Source organism: Diadema antillarum, unplaced genomic scaffold, assembly GCF_040938485.1.
Source record: "Diadema antillarum isolate AM-2024a unplaced genomic scaffold, OU_Dant_1.0 scf00000004, whole genome shotgun sequence".
Classification (NCBI taxonomy): Eukaryota; Metazoa; Echinodermata; class Echinoidea; order Diadematoida; family Diadematidae; genus Diadema; species Diadema antillarum.
Window position 1 is genome coordinate 2800999 of NW_027270893.1, and position 19468 is coordinate 2820466.

The 19468-nt window shown below is 43.1% G+C and overlaps 1 protein-coding gene across 1 annotated transcript in view; it reads right to left on the reverse strand.

The window, feature by feature from the left end:
- The window catches only part of LOC139711700 (dual specificity tyrosine-phosphorylation-regulated kinase 1B-like), a 100510-nt gene that overhangs the window by 65990 nt on the left and 15052 nt on the right, over positions 1–19468 (reverse strand). Inside the window, exon 2 of the mRNA XM_071623591.1 lies at positions 1301–1357. Coding sequence (XP_071479692.1) covers positions 1301–1357 — 57 coding nt within the window. The remainder of the gene's footprint in view (positions 1–1300; positions 1358–19468) is intronic.

Sequence of the window (19468 nt, forward strand, 5' to 3'; positions counted from 1 at the left end):
CTGATGGTTCCATGATATTTGCTCCTGCGACAATTACTCCTATGAAATATCTGCACACTATTAAAGCCAAACATAATTCTACCTACACACATAACCTTAACCCTATCCTAATCCTTGTATCAAAGTAAACCTAAACTCCTATTACAACCCTAACCCTAAGTCCTTGGAGAAAATAGGACCAGAGCACTTGTCACAAGAGCAAATGTTGTGTTACCATTTCTAATATATTGCAACTGCATCTGTGGAATCCCAGAAGAAATTCAAGTTTAAAAAGTTTGGTGAAAACATTTTCGGTCTTTTTTTTTCTTCTGTCCTAAATTGAAGAGGCAGCTGGACTTGTGTAGGAGGTGACCCAATATTCAGATTAACAACATCAAAATAGATATGTGGGACCACATATTGACAGGATGATATCTATGCCACTGATGGCAATTTTGCAATGTATTTTGGTCATTTGATTAGAAAATCCCTGTCCAGAAGCCCTTTTTAGTCTTTTTATCTTTTTTTTTACTTCCACACGAAACTTTATGATTTTCCTAAGGGCAGTTTCTAGATGAGGAATTACACGGCAACTTTTGACAATTTGACAAGAGGGAACGTGAAGAAAGTCAAGAATTCAAATTAGCATTTATAGCTCGTTACCTAGGGGCTGACTACATATGGCTGCCAGCAATGATGCACAATCAACGCTCTTTTTTTCAGTAATGATAAACAGTTTCGAGTTCACCCAGCCTTTATGACAGGAATAGCTTCAAGTGATCCCATATAAGTTTTAATAGTACGAGGCATAATTTTCTTCGGTCCAATTTGTTAGTTTCCAGCTCCTCTTAAATGTACACACGTATGTAAACGGGATAACAAGATTCTCAACTGATTCGAGTTCTCCCGCCGAGACTTGGCAACTCGCAGCCTCAAATCCCGTTAAGCCTCTGCCAGACACGGAGAATAGCGGTACGAAGGATTCCCGCGTGATCAACGAACAAATCACTGATGATCGATGACGGCCCATCAAGTTTAGCTAAATTCTTTCTATTTCCAACCTCCCATTTTCCAGTCCTCGTTCAAACGGCGAATGACAAATCTCCCCTTGTGACATTCATTTTGCCGAACGTCTAATGACGTCGGTTCCCATCAGTTTTTTTTCCTTCCATTTCTCAAGTACAACCCAATACTGCCGCTCTTAAACCAGCCTCCATCGGCTCTCAGCTACAATGATAATTGAATGGGATCAAAACTGAAAGCGTTGCATTTTTGTTTATTCGGTTTGTTTGTTTGTTTGTTTGTTTGTTTTTTCACATACCTCGATTGACTAGCGCAACCCCTTGTCCGGCGTGGGGCCACTTCACGTGAGAGAAACCTGGAGAAACGACAACAAAGAAAAAAGGAATCATTAACAATGTGATCCAACATTGTCGGATTTCGTGCAGAATGCACATTTTGTGATGAACAGGCTCACAATCAAACACCACAGTATCACAGTCCCTCCAGCCCCGTTGAGGCCGGAGGCATGAAATCCGTCTCCACCTCGCAGATCAGACAAAATGTAAACAAACATATGACAGTCGGCACTGTTGTCATACTTTGTGCTTTAATAGTGCATACCATATTACCCACCTCAAGGCATCCTACGACTAGAATGCATACAATGAAATTTTTTTTTTTTTTAAACCTAGAAAACTATGAACATTTGTCAGAGGAAAAACAGTCACAAAGGCAAAAAATGTTCACAGTTTCTTATCAAAATGTGCGATCAACAGTCATCGCTGCCACAGTAATGACTTCGTCTCACTAAAGGTTGAATTAAAAAAAAAAAAAATGACAGGGATTTCAAAAGGTGATGCATGCCTGTTTAAGATAATCCCAAGACCACGTTTGCGAGCAATAAGGCTGCACCTATCTCGCACAGAAATCAAAGCAAGAAATTCAGGGTGCGGCAAAATGTGCCATTACAATCAAATCATGGTCTTTCCAACCCTGTTAAAATCACTTGCTTTTCTAACAAACGCACATTATTATGTATGGGACTATGCAATGTGCCAATGAAAAGCTCTGTTCCATACCATGAGTTACTCAAAATATGTTGCATGTCTCTTCAAACGATTACAATAAACTATGACAAAATGAGGATGAATCATTTTTTATCAAAACCACACATCTATGGCAATGGCTCTAAACTGACATGTTGCCCAAAAGGAACAGAAAATCAACAACTGGGTTAAAAGATAGCTGAAGGGGCTACATTCCCATATATGCCTGCTTGCACTAGAACAACCAATACTAACTCTCCAGCATATAAAATGAACAGGCACCACTCACCGAAATGTGTTCGAAAGTTAATAGAGTACAGAAACTCTGCAACAGAACTCGTAAATTACTGGTACTATTTCTAGTGTCAGAAGAGTTAGCAACAGTTAGAATATCAGCACATTTTTGCATCATGAAACAAACAAAAACAAAACAGAACGACACAAAATATGGATGGATAAAGGCAAGAGCAAAATTTGACAAGTACCATGACAGCTAACAGTTTGATTGTTAACCATCAACAAAGTAATGGCTGATAAAGGTGGGCTGGCTGGCAGCCAGTACAGCAAAGAAATTGAATGCTCTATTACATGTTCTTTGCAAACTTTTGGTGCTCTCACTGACACATATTGGTGACATCTCTGTATGACCACAATAAACTTCTTGCAGTAATTTGCTGGATAGCACTCGAATGCTATTTGCTGTCAGAATGTGTATAAAATAGCACATTCTTGGTTTCAGGCATTGCCCATATGATAGAAACAGGGAAATGTACGCATGTGCCAACAATAAATGGGACTTCGAAGTGGAGCAGTGTGTTTGCAAACACAATCCCGGCTATCAGAAGACAATGCCGACTGGCATTGCATCCTGGCACTTTTGGGGCACTGACTATCCAAATAAAACAAAACTCGGACAAAAGAGCGACAGATAATAATGGACACGACATGATGCACACACATTCTGGGTCCTCTATAGCGGTGACAGAATAGAGGAACTTGTCTATGGGATGCACTATCGGCAAATGTCTTTCCTTTGCGAGGAAGCCACAGAAGTGGGAAAAAAAGGGGTTTGTTTGTTCAGTTACTCATGTTTGTTTGAACATCACAAGGAAAAACACACTGACAACAGTCATAGAGTTTGTTGGGATTGGAATTGTAATAAAGAAGCTTAATACTATGTCGAAGTCTTCCCAGAATTTTAATGTACACCATGTTTTGAGTCGCCTTCTTTCTTTCCATTCCACCCCCACACCGGTCCACCAGGAAATAAACAAAAGCACTACCACTACTTCATCTCGCATTTTAATAGCAGGATGACTCGCAGCCACTGGTAGCCACGCCCCGCTCAGCTGGGACCACGCCCAGAAATATCTGGAGACTACACCTCTACTCCAGTCCCTCAACCTACCTACCACTCTTCAAGAAAGATGAATTAAGTATGATGTGTCACATGCACGCCTGGCATTGCAAATGTCGTTTCTCAAGAATGGTCTAAATTGGGATGTGAGAAAGGACACAACATGGGCAAGTGTTCATTTTTATTATGATATTAAATCATGTTTTGAAGATATTTCTCTGTCAGTCTGTTCAATGTTTGATGGGCGACCTGTCGGTTGATTGGTAGCTTGGTCAGTCGTTGGAAGGGGGTTGCAGTGTATCATCTCGTGATACTGTATACGCTATAATTTTCGCGTACATAAATTTTCGCGAATTGCCGCTGTCACACATTTTCGCGAGTGGTTAAATTCGCGATTGGGGGACCAGAGAAAATATGAAGTGGCAAAGAAAGTGTGAATTTTCAACTTACTAGCAAATAAGAATGATACTAGTTATACACTGCATGAAAAAGACTTGTCAAACTCTGCGAACTAGTAAGTTAGAATTCAACATCTTTGAAGTGGTTAAGTCCATTGCGCTAGATTTCTGACGAGTGGTCCCCTTGCGATAATGGATTGGCTCTCTACAGTATTCGTAAGTAGACGTGGACGTGCGTATATTAAACAAGCTTAGCCAGTATGGTCTGTTCGGTAAGCCGTGACATGGTATACTAGTACTGAAATGTTCGTATCATCAAGGCAAGGGATTTATTTTGGAAGGTAATATTTTCGCGTGTTGTTAATTTCGCGAATAGCTCCCGACTCGCGAAATTCGCGAAAATAAAACCCCCGCGAAATATATAGCGTATACAGTAACAATCTTAAAGCACCGCAAGCAGCTTGACAATGGTACCAGGAATTGTGATAGGAAATGCAGCAAGCATATAGTTTTTAATGTGTGCACAGAATCCTCCTGACATGGTTCCATCACTGCTGCTCGCATGAGGCAAAATATTTAGGAAAACTGGCTGAAAAGAAAAAATCTTCAGGAAAATTGGCTGAAATGGCAGCAGGCGTTAGTAGGCTAAGCTTTACTACACTAATGAAGAGTCATTTATTTCCTGTGCAAAAGATCAGGATTCTACACCACATTATGAACTGATCTTTCAATTCTTCTTTGTTGGAAATATGAAGGTATAGATACTGCCCCCCTCCTCCGCAAAAAAAAACAACAAAACACAACAACAACCCTCCAAAGACAATCTTCACAGATTTGTATATCTGTTCCAATTTTTCTCGCTCTCTGGTTTTTTCGCCGGCTGCCGGGCGAGTCCGCGATTGCTCATTTCCGTCCGGCAGCCGGAGCCAGAGCCAGATTCGACACGACTCGTTGGCTGTGATATTGGAGACTTCCGCGAGCAGACACGATGAGCTCGCATCGCGACCCAATAGAGCACTTCTAATGAGGCAATATTTGTCACTTGTAATTCTCACCCACACCCCCCCCCCCCCTTCCAGAGCGATAGAGAGGGAGAGAGAAACTATAAAGACAAAACGAAAAATCATCTCTCCTTTATCCATTTCCCCTTCAATATATCTTCCAGCGATATCTATTTCTTCTCCGTCTGATTCCTCTTTATTACCGTCTTACATTCGGTGCCCGTCGCTTCTGTTGCCGTGGCATTTCCGTGCGCGCCGCGAAATGAGGTGGCAGAGGTTATGAGTAATGGTTATAGCAGAGTCTCCGCTGACATCGATGGGTGAAAATCAACCTCCTTGCTGGAAGATTGACAGGCCAGGAGCGGGGGAAAAAGTTGGGGGGGGGGGGGAGGGGCATAGGGGGGGGGGGGGAAGAGGAAGGAATATGAAACATTTCCTCTGTCTGATATCTAATCAAGGTCACAGGATAGATTCTGTTTCATGTCTTTCTGGGTTAGGGTAGGGTAGAATACCAGAGACTGGGTTTCAAAGTCGACCACTTTTGTTTTGTTTGTTAGGGTTCTTCAATGGTATAAAAGAACAAGCACGATATGAGTAGTCTGCCGTGTATAAGATCTGTTCTATTCAATCTTCAAATAATTCTTTTTTTATATAATTGGGTGTTTTTCTGGGGGGGGGGGGGGTAGGGAGGGTTCAAGAGAAAGAACTCGACATTTTTTTTTTTTCATTTTTGATTAATGTTGCTCTGTGGACAATTTATCAGTTTTTAAGTCAAGTGTTCCCATATCTTGTTGAAGCATGTAGAAGAATCAAATCCTTTCAGATTATTAGTCAGTGTCACAATCAAACAAAATTTCATTCTCACGTATCCCCCGATGCCAGTTTGGGGGGGGGGGGGGGACGGGGGTCAGTTTATCTGTGGAAAACAGGTAAACATCAACCGAAGAAAGAAAGCGCTTCACTGAGTTCTCCTAAAGACTCATCTATTCTCTTGAGGCTGAAAAGATATCAATATCTTTTGAGACAATCATTGCTATGGTAGCAACGCAGGCAACAGCTATATGAAAAGGAAAGGAGGTTCTGAAATTAACTTCAGCCTACATCATCTCCTTTATCTTGCCTATCTTCTTACTGTTCTTTATACACAAATAAACAAACATAAATGTTAATATTGCTGCATGTGTATTGCCCAAAATTCTGGTTTTCACAAGAAGTTCAGCATATTTTACATCCTTCAATTACTGATTTTGTCTCTTTGCCAATTTTGTATAGAATATTATCATATCTATGTGAAAGGGAATATAATTCACATAAAGATACAACAAATCAACATATGTTAGAATAAATACTTCTTTGAGACATGAACTGCGGGGACAAGTCAAACCTGTTTGTGGCTAACCACCTACTGAAGTGTATGCCCATCACGTCTCTCCCAGGTTGCAAGAAACCAGGAGTTGAGGGTCGCCGTGGCGACCCCTCCACAGCCAATGCATCTGACCCACTTTAAAAATGGACTAATGGAAAATCTGCCTCCTTCCTTGTCCTCCTTTCTATTTCCTGAATTTTGCATCATCATCATCATCATCATCATCATCATCAAACTTCAGGCGAGCTATCTTTATTAACGGCACACAGGCCTTCTCTTTCTCTTTTGTGAAAAGGAAAAAAGAAAGGTGGCAATTTCAAGAAGACATTGGTCCTTCAAGGCTCTGAATGACACCTTCCATGTGTTAATGAACCATTGCATCGAATCCATATTTGCAAAGCTAACATTACGCTGGTTTCACAGCCAGCCTTTTTCTCATCACATTTGCAAGATGCTCATAGTGACTTGAGAAAAAAAAAATGAATAGAATAAAATTTCCTGTACATTCCACTGTCACAGCATCTGCAGGATATTTTATATATGAAGGGTAGATTTTGAATTAATCTGTTGCTCCAAAACTATAATCAAAGGATGAAATGCACAACATTGGAAGAGCCTGCACTAGGACCCCGTTTACAGCCCGGCCTCAATTGCGCGGCCGAGCCTTGCAATTCTGTCTGTTTACACTGCTGGGCTCGGCCGCGCTTTTGATTCAAACCTTTCAATATTTTGTCGTAGTGGCGCTCTGCTTGTAAACAAATGCAATTTGGTATTGTCTGGTTTTCAGACCCTTTGCCAAATGAATTCCGTGGCGACGAAGTCGCTGTTCGGGTAAAGGCCTTTGCCGAAGGAAAGAATCCTTTGCAGGACAAAACCACCTTAAACTATACTAGTTTTCGACGTTGAGGGGGTTAATATCCTGAATAGCGAAAGATACAGGCAGAGGGTTTGGAAGCCAGACTAAAATTGGCCGTGCAATTGGCCGCGCATTTGACCCAGTTTGCGTTTACACCAAGAAAAGGCCGGGCTCAGCCGCGGCCGAGACCACCTCCAGAGCGAGGCCATATGAGAGGCCAATTTTGGCCTCGCATATGGCCTTTTGCGCGTTTACACTGAAGCGGGGCCGGGCACGGCCACGGCCGAGCCACGGCCGAGCCTCGCACTGTAAACGGGGTCATAGACAGTCACCACCTACAGCTGTATATAAAGTCTTTTGGGACCAGCTGGCGAAAAATGCTATTGACTTTGCACGCAAGCAGGTGGCCGATGGAATGACAAGAGTTAAACTGAGCTGGCTATCAGAAGCAAATTCATTGTTCTGTCATTCATATCATACTGATAATATTATTTCTCCAAATGTTTCACTTCCTAAATACTAAATGGCATCTTGTACATTATATTCAAGTGTACACAAACAAAGGCATATTGAATTATACACTTTAAAAGTGCAAACCGTGCATGTTGCCAGTGGAAAAGAAAAAAGTCGCTCGCGCTACATTCACTGAGGAAAAGAAAAAGGTTGATCGAGCTACATTCAGCGACATTCTTTGGATATGGCTACACGATCATCATGAAACTCTAAAATTAACTCTATAGACTGTAGATGCATGCCATAATACACTGAAGTCATGTGCAATAATGTGTATTATATGTCTACCAGCTCCTTTGTTAAAGTCTGAAATACTGCTAACCTCCCATCTACTGTGTTTATGAATACAACAAAATCGATGGCATAAATCTTTAAAAGGCGCATTTGTCGGCTACTCCGCGCGGACGAGGTAATCCTCCACCCGACGGCGTGTAACATTCGCCCACATGAGCGCGCGATTAAAGTCTGCTGAAACAAACACAACACGCCAATGTTCTCCCCACCCCTCCCCCCCCCCCCCCCCATGAAACCCTCCACCCTCCGAACGATGGAAGTTCGAACTACATTATGCATGCGCCTCCTGCCCGAACTCTGGGAGAGCTATTAGTTAGGCAAGACACATCGGAAAAACAGAGGGGGGAGACCTGAACTGCATCATGGAAGCCACATCTATACAGACACCGGGATAGGTACGATGCAAGAGTGAGGGGAATCGGAAAAGAGACATACCCAGGGAGAGAGAGAGAGCTGGACCACGTTCAAAATAGAGCGAGAGAGAGATGACGAAAGACCATCCCACAAACATAACAGGTGTGGATGAAATACACTAGAAATAAAACACAAAAACAAAGAAGGAAATATAGTATTGATGGGGAAATATGAATTAATACAACAACAACGACAAAAAATAGATAAAGGAAATCTCCATTTCCAAGCCCCAGGCTTTTGCGTGACTTCCTCCTTTGACTCAACACATCTCTGTAGATATTGATTGTAGAATGCGATTTTGTGAAATGAATAAATTGAATTGAATTGAATTGGAATCATCCCTGTTTTCACTATAGCTTGTGTTGTGTATAAATGAACAATGCCATACACCAAATACCAAACAGAAATCCCGAGATATAGTCAAGGCGTATGGTTTCCTTTGAAAGAAAGGGGATGGGGGGAGGGGGGTAGTTACAAAGAAGAAGAGGATCTCTTCTACAAGTTGTATTTTCAATGAATTCCAAGCCCTCCCCATCAATCGATGACCACCTGGATTGGCTTACATCGAGGAATTCATTAGCTTCTGAAATCAACATGATGCGATCTCAAGTTACTGCCACCGAATGCATCTGAATAAATCTGCATCCATTCCCTGGACACTCCTAGCAATTATTAGCCGCCCTGCCCACTGTCCACCAGAATGCTATTATGAAGCTGAAGTCAAGTTGAAGGGGGTTTCCTGCCAGGAATTGAGCCATGATCTGAAACTCTCCATGCCAAACGAGGCTTTTAGAGGACACACTTGTTTGTCCACTTACTAATGAATATTCATTGAAAGAAGTAAACACAGCCCCCCTCCCCCTCTTTATCACTCGGAAGAATAATCTCAATTGATTATTCCAAGAAAGTCATCCCCTACCCACCCCCTCCCTCATTTACGATTACCATCAACGCATGCTGGTCAATGTCACCATCGACTTTGAATGCCCCTTAAAATCTTGGCATACCAGATGACATGTACAGTAATACTAGACAAGTCATCAAGAACTACAGTATGACAGGACTCAATCATGTAGGCCTATGTTGCATATCGCCAAATAGAGATTTTCATCCATAGGTTAAATGAATTTTTGTAATGGATGGGTAGGGACAAGGAATTCAAGTACAGTTGTAGGACTGCCTAAAGCTCATTGTGGTTTTGAATGTGCGCACGCATGTTTGTGTGTGTGTGTGTGCATGTATGTTGTTGCTGGTTTTTGTTTGTTGTTTTTTGCCCCAAACACATCAACCAGCCAAACCATAGCAAGGTGGTAGATCCTGACAGTTTTGACATCCAACGCCTTCCCAGCGAGGAGCCAAAAATGAGGAGAGTCTCCGCACCAAAGATGATCATATGCACGAGTGTCCAGGTGAGAGTTCAGCACACACACACGCACACACACACAGAATTCAACTTAACAGAGGCAATAAGTCATCAGCTTCTCCGCGGCGGCGCAGCGCACCTGGAAATGCCATAAGGGCAGGCAGAGCCTACATCTCCTGATGGGCGAAGCAGGAGGCGGTTGGCACGCACCGGGCCAGAGGGAGAGGGGCGAAGAGTTGGCACCAGGCACAGGCACCTATATAGCTGCCTACCACTTGCCGCTGCAGCACAGAGCCTTTACCAGGATGATGGATGGAGCCCCATGGCTGTGACGCTGCACCCAGCAAGAGAACAGACAGGTTCTGAGTTCAATACCAAAAGAAAGGCATCGATTATAAAATATCCCCTGGCATACTGCAGCTTGTTAGTTTAAGATTTTTTCCTTTTCTTTCCTTTTTTTACAGGGGCAGTAAGGAGATGGGGAGGGGGGCACCACCCTCGAATAGAAGTGTATTGCTGTGTTTGAAGTTGAACTGATTAAAGACATTTCGGGGTTGAGAGTCAGCTTGGCTAAAGTTAAGTTGACAATATTGTCTTTCAGGATGATTTCTGGGTCTATAGCTCTACATCATCCCATATAAAGGATTAATGAATAGGTCAATGTCCTCTGATATCTCATCCCCTCCCCCCCCCCCACCCAATGACTTCCATCTAATTACTTCCTTTTTTTTTAATGAGAAAAGAACTAAAAGCAATGAAGAATATGCTTTGATCCCTGCCAGTTTTAACGCACCTACCTATCCCCCTCCCCCCACCCCCCATCCCCACCACTCCCCTCTTCCAGTGATCATCATCTTGCCTCACCCTGAAATCATGTTGTGCAAAGCCTATGAACCCCTAGCTTCAAGTGAAGTGCTTTCACAACTGCCTTATTCTCTCTGGCCTGCGCCAGGAAAGCTGTGCTGTGGAAGCGACGACCTGGTGGCAGTTTGAACACACCTCACCTTCCCCCCACCCTCTACCATCCATCGATCGATCGTCACCTCGCCGTGACACCATGTCGAGGTAGAGTCCATGCCCCCAGCTTCCAGGGAAGCCCTGCCACCTCCAATAGCCGTTCTAGGAGTTTGATGGGCTGAAGCACACTGTACATCTCCCCCCATCTCTGCAGCTACGTGCGGAAACCCAGCTGGTGTCTGCCGCCGCTACCCGCCACCACCACCATTGCATCATCGCGAGATTGGGGCAAGAAGGACCAACTGCCTATTAACCTACTGGTGGCCAGGGGGGTGAATCTTCAGACTCCTCACGTTTGGCATTCAGACCAAGAGATGTTGTGTTGCCATAACAACCGTCTCTCCAGTTAACAGTACACATAATAGTTATCAGTCTCCACCAGATGCTTAGAACTTCATCTTCCCCTCCAAACTCCAGTGATACTAAACCTAGCAGGCACATTGGCTAACCAAACGCATTAAACTACAGTTTCATAACGACCAGTCAGACCCGAAGATCTATTCACAGGATTACCATTGATAATTGAGATTTAGGATGGATGGCTTAGTTTAAAACATTACTGAAGCCTCCGGTAGAGGCATGAATGTACCACGGAGGCCAGCCAAGGAAAAATGCAGCTCCTTTCTCTTCTATCTTTCTCTCTCTCTGTTCATCTTCAACCTGCCACATTCATCAAAGTCAGTGGGGTACATATATGGGTGGAAGGCGGCTCACTGTGGACAAGTCAACTTGACCCCCAGACGAACTCTTATCGAGATGAAAGAGTGGAGGGGGCAGGAGGGCGGGTGGGTTGCTGGCATAGGTTGGATATCACCAGAGCATGTGATGCTATTTATACTTCCAGAAAGGTCACCATCCCTACACGGCTCTGGATGCCCTGGGCAGCGGGACAGCGGGAGAAGATCATCTACCATGGGGCACGATGGTCAGTCAAGAGGACCGAACTGGTAGGGTGCTCATGAGATGGAGCATTTCTCTATATATTATGCGATAGATGATGATAAGGGAAATCTGAAGGGCATCTATGCACCCCTCATAAATATGCCTTTGTAGCAACTAGAAATCACAGAGACAGCGTTGGGGATACATGTAAACAGGTTTAATACCACCAAAAAGTCCCCCCTACTCCCCCTCCCACCCCCGCCCCTGCCTACTGAATACGACAAGAGCCAATGCGAAACATAAACCATAAAACAAAACTGACAAGAGCTAACATCCCCTATCACTGACCGATTTCCAAACAGATCGAGATCACGTGTGCGAGAGCAGGCAGAGCTGAATTGAGATCAGCAACCCCCTGTGTGGCGGAGACCCGAGAGCTCAATTATTCTGACGCGATGTACACGACCTATTTTTGTTTCTCCCAGGGGGAGCCGGTCCTCTCAAGGGGGGCAAGTTCATAGACACTAAGGCATTCTAGTCTCGACCACGCCCCCCTCCCCTCCTCAATCCAAGAAAAAACACATGGCATTGCTGGTGAGGCACGGGGCATTATACCTCCTTCAGCATAATACCAACACTTGCAGTACATTTCTCCTATTAAACCCGTTCCATACGGGAACCCGGTGGCCTGTGTATTAGGTCTATGGGGATTTCAGAATTCAGTATCGAACGGGTTAATGTGGAAGGAACAATGCAAAGTATTTCCTCATTCTCACAGCTAGGAGGAAGCAACATTCGACTCCTTTTGAAGTCTTGATCTCGGGCAAAGCTGGCAGGAAGGACACACGTATTGTACAACATCAAAAGAAAAGCATCCACAGTCTGATCTCTGGAATGTGGAAGGGGCAGTGTCCATTTCCTCATTCTGACAGAGTTTGCCCGTAAGTTGCATCCTCACTACTGACAGGAAAGACATTCATGAATATCACACAGCATCTAAAGACAACAACAACAAAAATTCTGACCTCTGTCAATTGAATGACTTTCTTCTTGCTGGGATAAAAATGTAACGAGAAGGGAATCTTTCTTGCGGCAAATTTTTAAGCGAGCTGCAGATTCCAGCTGATTGTATTCCTGGCCTCTTGTCACACGCAGTGAACTCTTGGCATACGGGTAACATTTCGCCGATCTTTAGCCAGTCATTGTCAGGGCATATTTTGAAAGGGTACTTACTGATCACAGCCTGAACTTGGTACTAAGGAGAACAATAGCAACCATCGTCAAAGACCAGCCTCTGGACTCAACTCGTCAGCTTCCGGAAAAGGGGGCTAGCCAGCAGCATCATCAAACGCAATGTTCTCTCAGACAAAAAAGGTCATGCACGCAACTTCAACTTTACCGAACTATTATGTATGATCATTAAGTGGAAGGGAAGACAGAGAGGAGGGGGAAGTAGGGTAAGGTCACCACGAGGACACGCGTAAAAGTCAGCGAGATGAAATGTCAGAGACGCCACCCCAGAATCCTAACTCGCATTTCACCTTTAACGCCCCCTGCATCATCTGATTCTTACAACACACAAAATCATGTAAGAGGCATGACTCAAAGGTTGTTATAGGCTAAAAGTGGGGAGAGAGAGAGAGTGTGGGGGGGGGGGGGCCAAAGCAAATGTCACTGGCAGGGAACAAAGAGGGAATAAACAAGGTCCCTTGTTAATGTTGCTATCAGGTATGCTGCCACTCATCCTTGCTTGCCTCAGGGCTGGTGGGTACATAAAACATTCCATAGGAGGTGCCTAACCCTTTTGGTACCAGGGACTTTGGATAGTGCACAGTACACAATGCTATGGGGTTTTCTGTGCAAAGTCAGCACTCAGAGCACACAAGGGGTTAACATGCGCAGTGTGTGTGTGTCTCTTTCGACCTATGAACATCTGTAACTTAACACTACCAGTACCATCACATCAAAGTGCTATAGATAGCAATGAACACAAAGACTTTGCCAGTGGTAATGTTACGGTCAGGTGATACAATATCCCCATGAACTGTAGGAATCACTGCCAAGTGCATTGCGACTGTAAAACCTGAAATGTTCACATGCATTCAATTTTCATGACATTCGTGACAAGATTAGCAAAATCAAAGTGCACGCGAAGGTTCTCGTATTACAACCCATTACCTACTAATTTCAAAATGATTTTCAGAGAAAATGAATCAGGACCTTACATGGAAACTTTGAATGGGGGGGGGGGGGAATAAATAAAATCAAGCTTCAATCATCATCATGAAGCTTCAAAAATATGTATTACAACCCATTACCTAATTTCAAAACGATTTTCCGAGAAAATGAACCAGGACTTTACCAGGAAACTCTGAATGGGGGAAAAAATAAATAAAATAAAGCTTAAATCATCATAATGAAGTATCTAAAATATCTATTCCCAGTGAGTGCCTGCATTGATGCACTGATTAATCAGACTGATTAATCAGCTTTGTGTACCAATGCTTTGTACAACTAATGATACTCATACATAATACACATTTCACAAGTGGCTGCACACACAATTCATGAGTAAACAAACGAAGAGAAATGGTGTGTCACTGCAGATGCACAGAACACTTTGCAATTGAGCAATAAAATCTTTGTACAGGACTTTTTTTGTTATGTTTATTCTTTTTTTATTTTTTTGCCAAGGGGGGGGGGGGGGGGGGGGTGGGTGTAATGCTTTCAAGGTCCGGTGCAAGCAGTGGCTAGTTACTGGCTCCCACCAGTCCTATAAGAATATTCCCTAGAATGACACTGCACTGAGCAAGATGGGGGGGGGGGGGGGGGGGGGTGGGATTACAAAATGGAACATCCCTTACGGGCAGAGGCACAGGAAGGAATTTTTTTCTTTTCGGGACACTCTGAAAGTCAATAGCTTCATCCTGCTTTTGTCAGCATACCACCTGTATTGATTTAAGCGGCTATTGTCATGCAAATCAGCCCTACTTCTTTGCGATTCACTCTGGTGGCGCTGGGGGAAGAAGGAGGGCATTTATAGTGTAGCAGTCAGTATACCCTTGTCCTATTTTCCTTTATCCTCCTGTTTGGAAGAGAACCCCCTTTTGCCCCCCCCCCCCCCCTCCCCCCACAAAAATAGAACAGTGTCAATCATCCACCCATATGATGGAGAATAAGGACGCAAAGAAATCCTAACCCAAGAGTCCTGCTTTGGGGGGCATTCCAGACCAGATGATTCTACCCTCATTTTCAAAACTGTCTGTAATCTTCGGCTCGCTCCATCTTCTGCATATTCATGATTTTTGCGCCGTCCTGTCAGAAATACCTGATACGCACCCAAGGTTAAAATTCCAGACTCAATACAAGGGTACAATACCGTTCGATATTGATCGTCTCCTGTATATATAGGGAGTTTACTGACCCCATTAAAAAAACAGTAACACAGTCACTGCAAAGTAGGTGAATGCACTTTGGTGTCTAGTTTTGCAACACCACAACACCAGCGGATGGCTGGATACTGGTATTGCTGAGATGCCTGTGCATTGATCCTGGTACATACACCTTGTGTGTAGTCTGACACTGGTTCATGTTACACCCATCAATAGAAAAAGGAATGTGTGTAAGGAATATTCTAATTCTCTTCTCTATACTGCCTTGCAAAAAAAGTTAGGACTTGTATTCTTTTTTTAACAAGCTGATATGTGACACATACTGCACTGACAGTCTCCTACAGCCAAATGTTGTGATAATTACGAGGGTTCGTATTTCAAAAGAGCTACTGTGTATCAAAGCCATCATTCAATTACTGGTCATGGGAAGGGAATATCTTCCTCAAATATTCTTCTGTCCTCTTTACGAGTGGCAGCATATTTCCTATACGTGTAGCCTGAGCTATCACTGTATAAATATCTGATTCCTTTATAACTTGTATTGCTATCATGTAAACTTTTGTTTTCCTGAAATTCAGTCTCAACACATTATAGTTTTTATTATTGTACTGTTCTTGTTGTTGCTGATGAGTCCTTTGGTCCTGTTCCTAGACACTTCTCACAGATTGGACACAAAATGGTTTTTAAAAATTCGAGTGATGCCAACCAAAAATCCTTTTCTTTGAGAGCTAACACCAGAAAAGATGCTGTTCAGCGGGGGACATGGACGGACAGACGCTTGAAGTTGGCAAGGATGGACGGTCACTGTCACTGTTGTAATGACTGGTCATCAGTGATTATGATGATTCAACTGCACGCCCGTGAGTCAAGCTGACGTAAACGCAAGAAAATGACTCGTATCAACTCTGCTGTAAAACCGGACAAAGGAACACACCGACTTCACATACCTATTTCAACATGATTGGATGCTTTTGTTTTTTTGTTGTTTTTTTTCCCAAAATTGTGGGTAGTCCATTTTTATTTTCAACTTATCACCTGCCTTCCTATTTCGTTAGGAATATTCACATTTTCATTGCACCCTGAGGATGATGGTAACTGTGACAGGGCCGCACGTGACAAATGTTGATGTCTTATAAGACAATCATGATTAGCCTGGTTAAGCGGGCGTATATTTGGCTAGATAATGACCACAGCTCCATCATTAATCTTCCTCCTACCTTGCTCCGCTATTTCGTTATTCAATTTCTTCCCCTCCCACTGACATTGGCCACGCTGCACGTCAACCTCTTCCGTCCAATCAAGCCCGCCCTTTAATCCGGACATAACCCAATTAGCATGTCCCCCCTTACAACAGGGCTGACCAATCACAGATGAGCGGAGACAACAGACGGCCAATCAAATGCCAAGGTGCTCCCGTGGAGGCCGGCTTGCATCCCCGTCATTCAGAAAAAAAAAGAGTCAAAACAAAACAGAATATAGACGATCAAATGCATTGAGCCTGGGGTAATAGAAGGTCAGGCACATATAGGGCAATGTATTGGATGAGGGACTAGTCTCCACATCACAGACCCTATTCTTTCAGAGCACAATCACATCAGGCGTACGCAGTAGCAGAGTATGAAGGAATGTCGTTCTTATCGCCACATACCGCTCTCACATCTCTCACACCTGTTTTACTAGAGATAAGTTCTGAACAAAGAAGAAGAAGGATATCCGCCAAACCGTGAGCAAAGACAACCTATCTGTCATGCGCTTCGGATAACTGGTCACACATCAGGCTCTATTGGTGCTCAAGTCGACCCTCTTTTCATCACTACCACATTTGCAAACCATACCGGAATGATCCATCCGTTCCACAAATGAATGCTAAGACTTGCAGACTACTTCCAGCAATCAAACATCCTAGTTCCTGACGTTTAGTTACTTTGTTCATGCATCTTGTGTCCACCATTTTATACATGGCTCTCCTCTTTCAATGTTCTGCTTACAAAAGTGATGTCTTGGCCACCATATTAAACCTTTCATACCAAATAGACCAAGATTATGGCATCTTGTATATAATGGCAATGGGATTCTGAGACAGCTGCCAGAGGGGTTTACATAGACCAGGGTGATTCAAACCCGCTTGCCCAGGGGGCAACTAAAACTTGTGTGCCAGGCAACTAGAATAAATGGGCACTTGCCTTAAAATAAGCACAGGGTCCCTTGCAAAATATTGGGCAAGTGTGTGAGAATCTGTTTGTTTGTTTGTTTGTTTGTTTGTTTGTTTGTTTGTTTGCTTTGTAATGCCCTACAACCTCAATCTGCTCGTGGCAAGTTTACCAGTATTTATATTTAAATCTATGTTTCAACCATCATCTTGTGGTAAGTTTAATCATCTCACTGGTTTGTACTTAAATATCTTGCAATATTTGAGATCTAGCTCGCATGCATTCATCCTTACTCCATTGATTGAGTTGCACAAGCATTAAGCATTAAAAGCTTCCAGCTCATCAAAAACAGTTGCTGTCATTGGAATGTATGAAATTCGATTATCCCATCACCACTAAACTTGTATATTGGCAAAGGGGATAGTAGGCAAGGTGCGAAAAGGCGGCGACACCATGGCGCTAAGGGCTGGGAACTAGACTATCATTCACCACAGGAATTGGACACAGAGAGGCAGCCACAGCCGCATCCTCATCTGCCTTGCATCAGCTGACTGGTTATAGAGGGAGGAAACAGCAAAAGTCTATTCACATCAGACATATTGTGAAGGAAGCAATTGAATGAGGGGTGGTGGGGGGGGGGGGGGAGAGGAAGGGGAGGTAATAGTCACAGAAGGAAGCATAGGTACCAATAATTATGTCAGTGCCCAGAAGGGAGCGTGCTGGGTAAGTCCTCAGTATCAGCTGATTCTGTGTTGTGTTTATGTTTTGAGCTGCCGCCTGTTCTGCCGAGAATTCTGCCGGGACAGCTGACGATGTTTGCAGGAATTGTGAATTGCAGAGCTAACCATTCAATAGGTTTGGGAGGTGGGGGTCGAACTACTACTACTAAAAAAAAAAAATTAATAAATAAAAAAACACCAACAAGGGCAAATACCTCTTCCACGAAAGAAGCTGCTCCCCTCCCCCTCTTTTTTTCTATCACAATTAGAGCACGACATGTGCGTCATACTACAGCAAAGCAATCAACGAAAATATTTCTGATGTCATGGCTGAAATTTCATGACAAATATTGAATAGTGTGGGCTCCTCCACTATGAAGAAACAAAAAGAGAAAAGTATGAAAGCTTTGCATGATTTCACAAATTTATCATGAGGAAAAAAAATATCATGATTAGGCAGTTTGATATTTCCCTCTTTTCTTTTCCTTTTTTTTAAATCTCAAGAAAAAGGCAAACACAAGGTTATACTTGTGTTTAAACAACACTGATGGCTGTATTTACGCTTGATACACAAACTGATTGCTTTTATAGACGATTCTAACTGGGATTTAAAACAGCCATTAGGGTGAGTAGCAATGGTACAAATGGGCAGTGTGTTCCTGTTATTCATATTCGAGTATTTCAAATGGCACCATCAGAATTATTATCCCGTGTTTTAAGCATCCCACTTTTCTGCTGGCTTGGAAGTCAATATGTAACACTGGGAAGACTATGTTCATCACTTCTCAGTACGGTTAGATGACGAAAAGTGAAAACCAACTACAATCAAACAAAAATTGAAGGGTGTGTACAGTTCTGGTTGAGGTGAGGATTTAGCTTTTAAGTTTTGCGAGATATTCAGAAACCACTCTATGAGATGTCAAAGAGCATGCAATTCTAAGGGGTACCAAAAGTTTTATTTGATGAAAATCGGTTTTGAAATGGCTGAGATATCCAAAAACAAGGTGAAACAAAGAGATCCTAATAAAAGGCGTGGCCTGTCGCCTTTTAATATTATCACTTTCATGGATATCTCAGCCATTTGAAAACCAATTTTCATCAAATAAACGTTGAATCCTTCTTAAAATTATGTGTTCTTTCATATTTCATAAGAGGTTTCTCATTATCTCACTTAGGAATGTTCAAAACATGAATCCCCACCTCAACCAGTAGTGTACAGTCCCTTTAATGTCATGACTGGTGGAAAAAAAAAAGTGAAGTATTCTATGATACAGTATCATATTGTATTGCAAATAAATCACTAGCTTTGTTCTGCTACAATTTTACCACTGATCTGTTTCTCCTTGTTTTGCAACAACCTCCTTGAATAATCACGACCTTTCTGAAGGGTAACTGATAGAATATATTGCATTAGTTTTGTTTCGCATATTAGATAATTTTTGCATTCCTACAAAAGCTCCTGATTGCCAGTGACATCAGGTATTAATGTCACACGCAATCATCATTTACTTCCAAAGGTCTGGTCGTAGCCCAATGAAGGAGGTTACTAGTAGTGTGATAATTGCTCCATCATCCTATATGATTAAACCTTTCACTACCGGAGCGGCAGAGCTCAGAGGTTCTGCAGATTTGTTCCTCCGTGCCCGGGAGTCAGTGGCCGCGCGGTAGAGAGCACGAGGGGGCGGACAGGTGGAAGGCTGTTTACGACTGAGCCCCCTT